General features: G+C 43.6%; 1 protein-coding gene across 1 annotated transcript in view; it reads left to right on the plus strand.

The window, feature by feature from the left end:
• The window catches only part of ABHD17C (abhydrolase domain containing 17C, depalmitoylase), a 54865-nt gene extending 42353 nt beyond the window's left edge, over positions 1-12512 (plus strand). The window contains exons 2-3 of the mRNA XM_065906628.1: positions 6263-6442; positions 11039-12512. Of these exons, the coding sequence (XP_065762700.1) occupies positions 6263-6442; positions 11039-11258 (400 nt within the window). The 3' untranslated portion in view covers positions 11259-12512. The remainder of the gene's footprint in view (positions 1-6262; positions 6443-11038) is intronic.
• Positions 12513-13057: the final 545 nt, after the last annotated feature.

A 13057-nucleotide genomic window follows, 5' to 3' on the forward strand; every position in this document is an offset into this window, starting at 1 on the left:
CATCTTTCTGTACCCCCAGAGGTTCTGTGCTTAGTCCTTAAAGAGGCGTTCAGCAATTATTATTTTTAGTGCGTTATTTTTAAAACACTAAATGACATCTTCCAGGTGTAGAAACTAGTCCCCTGTTTGCATAATCACTAAGCTAATTGGTCACTGCCAGAATAAGCTTAGATCTTTAGCTGGATTTCTCATGTGACAGTCCACTCCTTTCCGTAATTTATCTTTGTCTTCATCCTGACTTTGACTGCTATGTTGGAAGCATTGCCAGCAGAGAGTTAACAGTTGAGGCATGGATTCAGTAAAATCCTTTGGAGAGAAGATGTAAGAGTAGTAGGAAGGCTACGACAGGAGGAGGGGAGCCAGGAAGGGGCCAAACCTGTGGGTGGTGGGGCTGGGGGAGGAACCAAGAGTTGAATGCAGTCGAAGAAGAAAGCATGGTGGTCCAGCAGTTAAGATTCTGTGCTTCCATTGCAGAGGGCACAGGTTCAATCCCTGGTCAGGGAAGATCCCGCATGCTGCAGGTTGTGGCAAAAAGAAAAAAGGAAGGAGGAGGAGAAGGAAAAGAAGGAGGAGAAATTGGATGAGGAATTAGGGAGAAGGAGTTGCATCAGGAACTTGTGAGAGCAGCTCGCTGGGCATTGTGGTGGCAGGGGGTGGATTTCAGGGGCTTTGTTGGGGATGAGGATGTGATGGGGAAGGAGAGATGAGAGATGGGGCTGTCATTTAGAGAGGCACCCATGAAGATGGGCCCTTTCTTAGATCCAGAGACTTGGAGATGTGTGTGGTCCTGGGATTAAGATTGGTTCTGCATGGGTGGGGATGAAATTTTCAAATTTAGGGGAGGGTAAGGATTCCAGTACTTGGGTGGAAAGTTAGCCCTGGGATGGAAAAGTAGCACCTCTTCCAGACACATGAGGGGGCAAGGGGGAAACAGCAGAAGAAGAGAGCTATTGGGCGTAGGAGAGAGGAACGGCCTCCATGTCTCTGGGTCTGGTGTGTTTATAGTTGAGAAATGCGGAAGTTTACTTGTAAAGAGCCTGTCTTTGGGGGTTGGACACATGGAAGAAAAAAACATTGTTTGTGGACTGTTGGAAGAAATCACTTTTGATGTTTTGCTGTCATGATGCCCCAAATAGCAAATTCTAAGTGAAAAAGCAAAAATCCTGCCTGTCTGCGTCATGCCACAAAACTGTCCTATCCAGTCTGGATGAGCTTAACATCTGTTTTACTTTAGGAAAAAGGTTTTGGGCTTGGGGATTGTTGATGCTTTTTGGGGGGGGGAGTATATATATATATATATATATATATATATATATATATATATATATTTTAAACTTGATCCTAAGAGCTATGATCTTCAAATGCCCTGAATTTCACCCAGACTTAGTAACAGATTCCATTTACCATCTCTCTTTTTATCCTTCATCTTTTAATTGAATTTGAGAGCTAAAAGCACTTTAGAATCTGGTTTGACACTTTTTACTCAGTGCCAAATAATGGTTAGTTTGAGGAATCAGCAAACCCACTGGAGTTTTTAAGTATGGAAAATTTCTAAAGGAATTTACCTTCTTTAAGATTCCCAAGACATTCAGATACTTCTTATTTTGGAACCACTGGTATAGAGGTCATCAATCGTCTACCTTTTTTTTTTTTTTTTCATCAAAACAACATCTTAGTGGTACCATAAAAATGACCCACTTCAGTCTCCTCATCTGTAAGAGGCGGATGTTTGACCAGAAACCTCTTAGTTTTCCTGAAAACCTTCCATACCTTCAAAGAATTAGCCGCCCCCGAACACCGTCCGTACCTCCCAGGCTTCTCATGTGTTGTCAGACAGTATAATAAACAGGGAAAAATCCGTAATGTAATACTAACAAATCTGAACATTTCACTAGCACTTTAGTTTTCAAAGCCTTTTCAAATACAGACACTGTAAAGAACGCTTGCTGACTCCTTGCAAAACGGTATAGCAATTGTGCTTCCTTAATTTATCCATTTTAACAAATCACTACCTAATAATTATAGGAAATTAGAAATGAATATTTGAAAGAAGAAACATTACCTGGTTCTCACTTCCTGAAAATAACCATTATTATCATTTTAATAGATTACTTTCAAGTCCCTTTTCCATATAGATTTTGTTTGAAGGAATGTAATTGTGACCGTGTTTTTTGTTGGCTGCTTTTTGTGGAACATTTGAACATGAGTTTTCCCCACATTAGCTCTTGATGAGATGTAATTTCTAATGGCCTCATGTTTCCATAGAAGGTTTGTGTCTAGCACAAAATCTATCATGATTCATAACAGTTTCCAGGAGGGCTGTCTCCATAACTGAAATATCTGGTGAACTTTTAAAAAATATTTACTGTTGTGAAATATAATAGAATGGTAGCCAGTAATGTTCATAAGATTGTAAATGTTCTGCTTAATGAACTGTAAAAGGAACAGTTGTGACAAGACATAGACTAATAGGGACTTCTTTGGCAGTCCAGTGGTTAAGACTTTATGCTCCCAATGCAGGGGGCCCTGGTTAGATCCTTGGTTGAGAAACTAGGATCCCACATGATATGCAGCTCAGCCAAAAAAAAAAAAAAAAAGATACAGACTATATCCAGCGATCCATAAGCCTCCCCTAAACAATGTGCTTCTTCCCAGCCATAATCTATTTCCCCCCTCCTCCTGTCCTTAACCACTACCCTGGTTTTTGGGGGCTTCACTTCTTTGCTTTTCTTTCAATTAAGTATCCCTAAGAACCCCTTTGGGGCTTACCTGATGGCTCAGATGGTCAAGAATCTGCCTGCAGTGCAGGTCAGGAAGATGCCCTAGAGGAGGAAATGGCAGCCCACTCCAGTACTCTTGCCTGGAGAATCCCATGGATAGAGGAGCCTAGTGGGCGACAGTCCATGGGGCAGCAAAGAGTCGGACATGACCGAGCAACTTTCACTCAAGCACCGCTTCATATGGATCACAGCCTTGCTGTGGCAAAGGGGCTTTTGTAACTCAATGAAGCTGTGAGCCAGGCCACACAGGGCCACCCAGGATGGACCAGTCACAGTGGAGGGTTCCGACAAAATGTGGTTCTCTCAAGGAGGAAATGGCAGCCCACTCCGGTATTCTTGCCACGAGAACACCGTGACAGTATGAAAAGGCAAAAAGATACAACACTGGAATACGAGCCTCTCGGGTCCGAGGTGTCCAACGTGCTACTGGGGAAAACAGAGGATGACTACTAATAGCTCCAGAAAGAATGAAGCGGCTGGGCCAAAGTGGAACTGATGCCTCAGTTGTGGATGTATCTGGTGGTGAAAGTAAAGGCCAGTGTTGTCAAGAACAGTATTGCATAGGAACCTGGATTGTTAGGTCCATGAATCAAGGAAATTGGACATAGTCAAACAGGAGATGGCAAGAGTGAATATCGACAGTTTAGGAATCAGTGAATTAAAATGGATAGGGATGGGAGAATTTAATTCAGATGACCATTATATCTCCTACTTTGGGCAAAAATCCCTTAGAAGAAATGGAGTAGCCCTCATAGTCAACAAAAGTCCAAGCAGTGAAGTTTAATTTGGGTGGGTTTAAGTTTTTTGCACATGGTGTGTTCTGTGTATCTGCTCATTCTGATTGTATCTCATCCATTCTGAACAGGATGTCTTTACCATTCATCAGCGTTGTCCTGTGATGCTCTGTGACACTCCTTGGGGCTGTCTCCAACCACCCACAAATAGTCCGGAAGATATTTCTAATCCATGGTGAATATATCTGGGGGAGGAATTGCTAGGTCCCTGGGAATATGTCATTACTATATCTTTACTTTTACTTTTTTGCAAAGTGCTTCTATCTATCCTCTTATATCCCTATCAGGAAAGAATGAAAGTGCCTGTGGTCACATTTTTGTCAACACTTGGTATTGTCAGCATTTAAATTTTTGTTAGTATCACACTGTGGTTTTCGTTTGTGAAATCTCATTTCGTTTTTACTAATGAAGTTGAATTACCCTTCCTGCCTTCCTTCCTCCCCTCTCTGCCATTTAGATGTCTTCTGTTATGAAATAATCATTTTGTAGAGTGCTGTTTTTCTGTCCTTGATCATTTTTCTCCCCATTGATGTGTTCTTTGTTTTAGTTGTGAGCTCTTTGCTGTTTCTATGTGTGGCAAATAATTTTTCCCACTTGCCTTTTTACTTTCTTAATGATGCCTTCTGAGGACCAGAAGTTCTCTCTCTCTTTCTTTGGCTGCACAGGGTCGTAGTTGCGGCACAGGGGATCTTAAGTTGGGGCATATGAACTCTTAGTTTCAGCATGTGTGATCCAGTTCCCTGACCAGGGATTAAACCCAGGCCCCCTGCAGAGGGAGCACGAAGTCTTGGCCACAGACCACCAGAGAAATCCCAGAGTCCTTTATCTAATATAATGTAATGCCAGTTGTATTTCCCACTGTTAATGGCTAGTGTTTTGCATAGTGAGGTTTCCCAGTGAAAACGCTGAGTTGTAAAGTGTTTGTTGTTAAGGCTGTGGGTGTCTGTGTGTCAGAAGCAGGATTTGTTGAGATTGGTGCCAGGTGTGTCCTGATGCCCATGAGTAGAAATTCTGAAAGCTGAGCATCCTTCAGTGAAAAGTTCGGGCTGCTCTATAAAGACATTTCAAGGAGGTCATGATCTTGGGGAATGGACAGAGTCAGGACACGCAAGAAAAGGCTGTTCGGGTAACTGCACACCCACCTCTGCCCTTTGAGTCTGTGCCCAGTGCTCCTTCATTCATTCAGTGTAGCCCCCAAGGCCCATGAAACAGGGTGTGAAACAGTGTCAGGTTACTGAGAAAACAAGTTTTGACTCTAATAGTAACACTCACTACTATTGATAGGTTATCCTGTATGGTTCTCATCATTCCGCAGATCTGATCAGAGAAGGTAAGGGTTAGTCTGATGCCATTTTAATCTGGAAGTCTTTTACTTTATTTTTTTACTTTTGGCCACACCACATGGCATATGGGATCTAGTTCTCTGACCAGGGATCGAACCCATGCCCTCTGCAGTGAAAGCTCAGAGTCTGGACTGCCAGGGAATTCCTCTTTTACTTTTAATATTAACCATCTCTTACTCCTCTCCCCTTCAATAACTACCTTCAGTTTTTATTTTCTTCTTCCTCTTATTGTTGTTTATTATTTAGTTGTTTTTTAATTGATAGCAAAATATCCTGCCACAGAGCTGGCCATTGTGGAAAGAGTCTACACTTCAAATGTGGGGGTTGCAGGTATTCTTCTCTCCAGGTGCCTTCTGACACCCTGCAGTCCACCCCGTGCAGCGTCCACTGGCTCATGCTTTGGGGTGTCAGAGCCTACCTTAATGAAGATTGTAGAGGGAGAAGACGACCCCTAATCTTAAGTATACTTCCCCCTCCAAGGGACTTTGACCGTTAAATCCTACAGAAATGGACCTCCCTATCCATCAGAGAAGGAACTCAGCGATGGCTCCAGTGGAGGCACGTCCTACCGAGAATCACTTCCCTTCAGTCCATAACATCTCCCTGGGGGATGATCTGCTGATGAATGATAACAGAGTCCCTTCCTGACACCTGTCAAGATTTCATCCTCATTGAAGGGATTCGTTTTTTAAATTTGTGGATTTAAGGCAAGAAATCTTGGAGCCATGAGTTCCTTCCTCAAAACCATCCATCAAAACTCTTTTTGCTGACTCTTCTTATAAAAAGACGTGTTTATTTGGCTGCATCAGGTCTTGGATGCGGCATGTGGGTTCTTCCTCACAGCGCCCAGGCTTAGTCTTTGCAGCACGGGGCTTAGTCCCTCTTTGGCATGTGGGATCTTAGCTCCCCGACTAGGAATCGAACATGCGTCCCCTGCATTAGAAGGCAGGTTCTTAACCACTGGACGACTAGGGAAGTCCCGCTGACCCTTTTTTAAATCACTTGTTCTTCCAACTGAAATGAATCCCAGGCAGGAACGCCAGACAAGTCTTGCATCCTGGGACCCTTTTCTACAAGCACAGTTGTATTAGATGGTGTCAAGTTCGAAGGCCTGGGGCCAGACAGAAACTGGTTTTTTTATTTTTGCTGCACCTGGTCTTAGTTGCAGCATGTGGGATCTAGTTTGAACCCAGGCCCCCTACAGTGGGAGTGTGAAGTCTTAGCCACTGGACCACCAGGAAAGTCCTAGTTGTAGGAGTTTTGTGAGTTTATGACACTGGTGTTTGGCTTCCTTGCTCTCTCTGCCATGTGTCAGCTAATGGCCCGTACCCTCTGGCTTCTCCAGGTATGGCGTAAGTCCCGAGAACATCATCCTGTATGGTCAGAGCATTGGGACGGTCCCCACGGTAGACCTGGCCTCCAGGTATGAGTGTGCTGCTGTGATTCTTCATTCGCCGCTGATGTCTGGATTGCGTGTGGCTTTTCCCGACACCAGGAAAACATACTGCTTTGACGCCTTCCCCAGGTAAGCTCACTGGTGTACAGTAAGTAAGTACTAAGACATCCAGTGACCCAACTTCAGATCAGAAGCCGCACTTAATTGTGGGTAAACCTCTCCTGAATGCAGCCAGCCATCAGCCCCTGTGCTGGGCTCCCTGGGACGGGAGGTGGACGTGGCACATGCACCAAGGACCTAATCCTCTGGGCCAGACTCATTTGTTTAAAAAAAAAAAAAAAAACCCTGCCAGGTGACGTCTAAGGACCTTGCTTGTCCCGACATCCAGGATTAATTGGTTCAGCTGGATGTACAGGATTAAAAAAAACAAAAACAAAAACAAGTGCACACATGTCTTAAAGGAACTTCTGGTACAGTGTTCTTTTGTTCACTCAGATGGACATGTATTGTTGAGTCACAAGAAATAAATCAGAGGTCTAGATACTCACATAGGTCTTCCCTGATAGCTCAGGCTTCCATCCCTGGGTTGAGAAGATTCCCTGGAGAAGGAAATAGCAATCCTTTCCAGTATCCTTGCCTGGGAAGTTCCATGGACAGAGGAGCCTGGTGGGGCTACAGTCCGTGGGGTTGCAAAAGAGTCAGACACGACTTAGCGACCAAATAACAACAAATACTCATATAAAAACTGTAAGCATCCCCAAGTTTGGAATTTCTTATGTTTTTGGTCAGACCACTAGGTAAGAGAAAAAGTGGGGTAAGCTATACCGATGATGGGCATCAGGGACAGTGTGAGTCCTCCATACAGCCTTAGACGCCTCCTGCTGCCCACCTGTGCCTGAAGCCTCCCTCCCCTGCATGAGAGCCCACGGCCAGGCCCCCTCCTGCCAGCACCCCAGGGGCAGCAGAGCTCCTGCCAGCCTGGCCCCTGCTGTTTTTCAGTCCCCAAACAGAAGGAGGAAAACGGGTGGCTGTATTATACAAGCGAAAGCAGTGGGCACATTGCCTTCTTGAACACCTCTCTTTGGAAACCAGTGCTTTTTTTAAAGAAAAAATCTAAGCTGAGGAAGGGCTTCACTGGTGACTCAGATGGTAAAGAATCCACCTGCAATGTGGGAGACCTGGGTTCGATCCCTGGGTTGGGAAGATTCCCTGGAGGAGGGCATGGCTTCCCACTCCATGATTCTTCCCTAGAGAATCCGCATGGACAGAGGAGCCTGGCGGGCTACAGTTCATGGGGTCGCAAAGAGTCAGACATGACTGAGCAACTAAGCACAAGCTAAGGAAAGTATTTAATAAAGATTATTTGCCCAGGGTACATCCGAAATTCTGACAGCAAGACACCCATGGCCATGTTGTAGAAAACCTCAACAGAAGTATGTACAGTTTTTGGATTTTGATCAACACCTTCATTGCTGTCATTCTGTTATTTTTGGGAATGAGAGTGGGGGGAGGATCATTTGGTTGCATAAACATCTGTTCCACAGATGGGCTTGTTTCCCAAGAAGAAACTTTCTCTACACCTTGGGTGGACTCTGTGCAGCCTGTATGAGGTTCAGCTTCATGGGAAAGTTAAGCAAGCTGCAGATTTCCAGTGGCATGGCTGAGAATGCTAAGCAGGGACCCTGTGCATCTCAAATGTGGCCTTATTTGTGCTGAATGGGTAATGAGAAGCCCATTTATTGAAAGGGAGATATTTAGCGTGTTTGTGGAAAGCCACGCAAGGGGTTACCCTGGCAACAAAACAAATAGGTTTCCCCCTGACTCTTAAATTAGCAGATACCTTAAAATACAACCACAACAACTAATTGCAGGTTATTAATTAATAGGAAACCAGCATGCTACTCTTACTGGGTTTGAGTGATCTGCCAGGCATGGGCTAATCATTTCATGCTCCTTGTCTTGAAAGACTTGTTTTACAGTGAGGAAACTGAGGCTGAGAAAGTTAAGTGGTTTAAGCAGCTTCATTAAGGTGGGTGAGTGGAAATAGGCAGAAAAGGCCATTCTTCCTGTTCAGTACCATAAAGTATTAAAATGAGAGACTTCAAACCATCACATGAACTGTCATCACTAATTGAACTTGAGGAATGTTTTTTTAGGGTGTCTATTGCTACCAAATGCACACTTGTTTCTGTGTCCCTCTCTTTAAAGGAAGGCACTTTCCCATTTCTTTTTTAATACCAAAGAACAGAGATAAGGGACTTCCCTGGTGGTCCAGTGGTTAGAGACTCCAAGCTTTAATCACTGGTCGGGGAACTGTTATAGGATCACACATGCCATACAACTTGGCCAAATGTGCATATATTTAGAACTTATAACTTATATAGTATATATATAGAGAGAGATAAGTAATCCTAATCATTGCTTGGTTGGTGGTTTATTCTCTCTTGCAAAAAAGTGAAAGTGTTAGTCGCTCAGTTGTGTCTGACTCTTTGCAACTCCATGGACTGTAGCCCACCAGGCTCCTCTGTCCTTGGGGTTTTCCATACAAGAATACTGGAGTGGGTCGCCAGTCCCTTCTCCAGGGGATCTTCCTGATCCATGGATCAAACCTGAGTTTGAGTCTCCTGCATTACAGGCAGATTCTTTACTGTCTGAACCACCAGGGAAGCCCTTATTCTCTCTTACCTCCTTTATATTTAGAATCAAGATGGTGGCATTTAACTTCAAATACACCCTCCAGGCTGTAGAGAGCCCCCTAAATCATGCAGCGTGGAACTGTCAGCAAATAGATTTTTAATGGAATATAATTGGACTTTTGCATTCTGAGAAGAAGTCACTTTAAAAATTAAATATAAGAGGATAATAGATTTCCAAACAAGATTCCTAATCTGCCAGATTGACTCCTGCCACAGTAGCCCTGATCTTGGCAAATGACATGGCCAATGAGGTCTTGTGTTCTTCCTGGACATTTTGAGGTGGTTGGCAGCTTCATGAGCTGTTACCAAGGCTCCGTGACAGCTGTTTGTAGCTCTTTGGAATGTGTGGTGGATGTCAGAGCTCTGTCCTAGCTCCACAGCCTCATGCCTGTTCTTTAATAATCTCCAAGTTTCAGGCCCTCCGTGGTTTAACAGAGACAATCCCTCCTCTTTAACTGTGTCTCCCTGAAGATGAACATTTCATATGCCAAGTGCAGAGCACCTAGTTGCGGTCCATGTTGAATAAATGTTTGTTGATGTTTAGTTGCTCAGGCGTGTCTGACTCTTTGTGATCCCATGGATTGTAGCCCACCAGTTTCCTCTGTCCATGGGATTTCCCAAGTAAGAATACTGGAGTGGGTTGCCATGCCCTTCTCCAGGGAATCTTCCCAACCCAGGGATCGAACCCAAGTCTCCTGCATTGGCAGGTGGATTCTTTACCACTGAGCCACCAGGTAAGCCCTGAATAAATGCTAGTCATGACATAACAAAATGACCCCTATGGGTAGAACCAAATCGATCCTTCTGTAACTGGCTAGGATCAGATGCAGAAAGTCAGCAGTAAGGGGTCTCTGGTAGGAGGTCAAACTGGACAGAGGGTCACCTCTCTATGTGTTTGTAGTGGAAATGATAGTGACCTCCAGCAGAGAAGTCACCAACGCACCCAGCCTAACAAGCCTTACTAACTTCTCAGTTCCTTTTTGGGAAATGCTTTCAGAGCCTATAGTTTATTCTTTTGGAGATCCTCAAATGTTCATCCTCTATGGGTAGATTGGGCTTCCCAGGTGGTGCAGTGGTAAAGAATATCCCTGCCAATTCAGGAGATGCAAGAGGCGTGGGTTCAATACCTGGGTCAGGAAGATCCCCTGGAATAGAAAATGGCAACCCATTCCAGTATTCTTGCCTGGAAGATTCTATGGACTAGAGGACCCTGGCGGGCTACAGTTCATGGGCTCACTGAATTTTGGGACTTCTCTGGTGGGTAGATTTGATTTTTGTAAACAGAATTCATTCAGGATCCAATCTAGGCATACATTAAATTTCCAAGCTAAATAGTACAGTTTTTATTTAAGGATGAGGTTTTCGTTTATATGAAACGAGGCTTCTGACGACCTTGCTAATCAGTACTGAAGATGGCTTACACACAGAGAGAGTCCTGAAAACTTGAGTGGCTGTGTGTTCAGTGCCCAGCCTTCAAGAGACATTCATTCCAGTATGTTGAGTTCTAGCTTGTTTATTTTTTAGAAAAAAATCCTCTCTCTGAAATATGAATGTATCAGAAATATTATTTACTGGATGGGTAGTCAGATGACATTTAGGAGTTCTGTTTTTAATAAAATACTCTTACAAAAACACAATGGCTAACGGCATTGTGGTATTCTCAGTTGGATCCTGGAACAGAAATAGGACTTCAGTGGGAAAGTTCATAAAATTCAAATAAAGTCTGGAGTTTAGTAACATACCAATGCTGGTTTTTTGGTTTGGACAAACGAACTACGATCATGTGTGTTGTTGGCCTTATGGGAAGGGGGTTAAGAGTAGATAGGAGCACTGTGTTATCTTTGTACCTTTCCTGTAAATCAAGAATTATTGTGAAATGCAAAGTTACTTTTTTTTAAAAATGAACTACTAGAAAAGTGAGGGGAAATTCCTCCAGGGCACGTGCCTTGTTTGCCTAGGATGCTGACTCAGTTACATTGAGTGTGAAGTCTGTGATCCTTCTTTTTTCTCCCCCTTTCCTGTCTTGAAGCATTGACAAGATCTCCAAAGTCACCTCTCCTGTGTTGGTCATTCATGGCACAGAGGACGAGGTCATCGACTTCTCCCACGGCCTGGCCATGTACGAGCGCTGTCCCCGGGCCGTGGAGCCGCTCTGGGTCGAAGGGGCCGGGCATAATGACATAGAGCTTTACGCACAATACCTAGAGAGACTAAAACAGTTCATTTCTCACGAACTTCCCAATTCCTGAAGACGACGACTTGATCTTACCTCATTGACTGTGAACACGAGTCCTCCGTTTTACACATGCTTTCCCTGGACAGCGGTCATGGCGTGATCACCACAAGGAAGCACGCAGCTTTTCGGGCATCCTCATCAGAGAGCCGAGGACTTCTCAGTCTTTCGTATCCACAGGTTCTACCAACTCACACATCATGTCAAACCGAACAGTTGTGACTTCCAGCTTCATCGCCTTGCAGGGCGGAAATGAGAGCTGAGTGGGGGAACCACTTTCTTGTTCTGTAAAAAAGGTTGCTCACGCCCCTTTCTCCACCTTACCCGTCATGTAGGATCACTGATGCAGGACTCAACCTCTCTCTACCCGTGTTCTCAGTATTTGACCTGCAGCTCTCTTTCAGCCACTGGATTCATGGGTTCAGTCCATTTGTGAAGCTGTGATAGTTTAACTGGAAACCATTGTGATGAAAATTCCTTCGTTCATTTTTATTAACATGCTGATCTTTTCCCCCAAACAAATCAATTAAATGGTAATTTACTGGAACTATGGTAAATGGCTTCATCAACTGGAACCACATAAATATAACTGGAATATTCTTAAACAAAATGAACCTTTTTTTTTTAAGTGTAAATTTATTACTACTAACCCACAGAGTTTTAATATTTTGATCGTCTGGTTGGTCTAACAAAGAACCTAGCCAACTTTCCTCCTTGTAGGCTTTTTTAAAGTACTGTACATATTTGCAATCACATTGTGCATAGATTCCTATTGAGTAATTTTCTTCTGTCAGGCCACAACAATGAACTGCAGATTCCTTGTTTGTAATGTAAATGATTGAATACATTTTGTTAATATGTTTTTATTCCTATGTTTTGCTATTAAAAAAATTTTATAACATTTCCAAGACAAAAAAAAGAGACAAGTTTATGCTTTGAAAAATTTATGTAATTAAAATTTCACGAAACTAATCTTTTTAGTTTAGGAGTTATTTGGATTTTGACACTGGGGTTGCACCAACAGCATCAGAAATGTAAGATGCTTAAAACTGTTACACTACTTCTGTTGATTGGGGTTTGGGTTTGAGAGTTCTTTGGTTTTATTAAAAAAGCATTTCTTTTTTTTTTTTTTTCCAAATTTAAAAGCCTTAAATGTACTGTAAGCCTCCGATTGTTGTACAGCTGGGTTGCGGGTGACTGCCAGTTTGTGTAGTGTTGCCTGGATGCAACACAGTGGTTGGTCATGGAATAAAGGATGCATGGATCTGAATGCGTGGGCTCATGCCATTTATTCCTTCCTCCCTCCTTCAAAGGAAGCATTTCGTCTGGATTTAAGAAGAAACCCTTGCAACTTACACACGGCTCTACCTTTCTCAAGGTGTATGCTTTTGTTCTGTGAAAGACTGTAGATTAATTTCGGAGAAACCAAGATAAGAAGCACATAGTGGTAACATGCAGTTACCACTGAGTCCAGATAGAGAATGCAGTGGGTTTTGGCTATGAAATGAGGGATGAAGGCAATCTCACTGGGACCTGGCTTGGACTGAGAGCAGCCTGTTTCTTGGGAACACCTGAGCTGAGTCTTTTTGGTCCTTTGATCACTGACCAGAAAAAAAAACAACTGAGGGATGTTTGTGTGCAAGTGTCAGAGGATTACACTTCCTGGGGAGAGAAATGATGGAAGAGGGCACAGGGCCGTGCTCCCGTGCATATGTGTCCCAGCACCTTGCAAACTACTCCTTGGCCTTAGATCAGTACCTAAAATGGGGGGCCTTGGAAGGGAGGGGCCCCGCTCACTTTATGATGCATCAGCGA

This window comes from Muntiacus reevesi, chromosome 15 (genome assembly GCF_963930625.1).
Source record: "Muntiacus reevesi chromosome 15, mMunRee1.1, whole genome shotgun sequence".
NCBI lineage: Eukaryota > Metazoa > Chordata > Mammalia > Artiodactyla > Cervidae > Muntiacus > Muntiacus reevesi.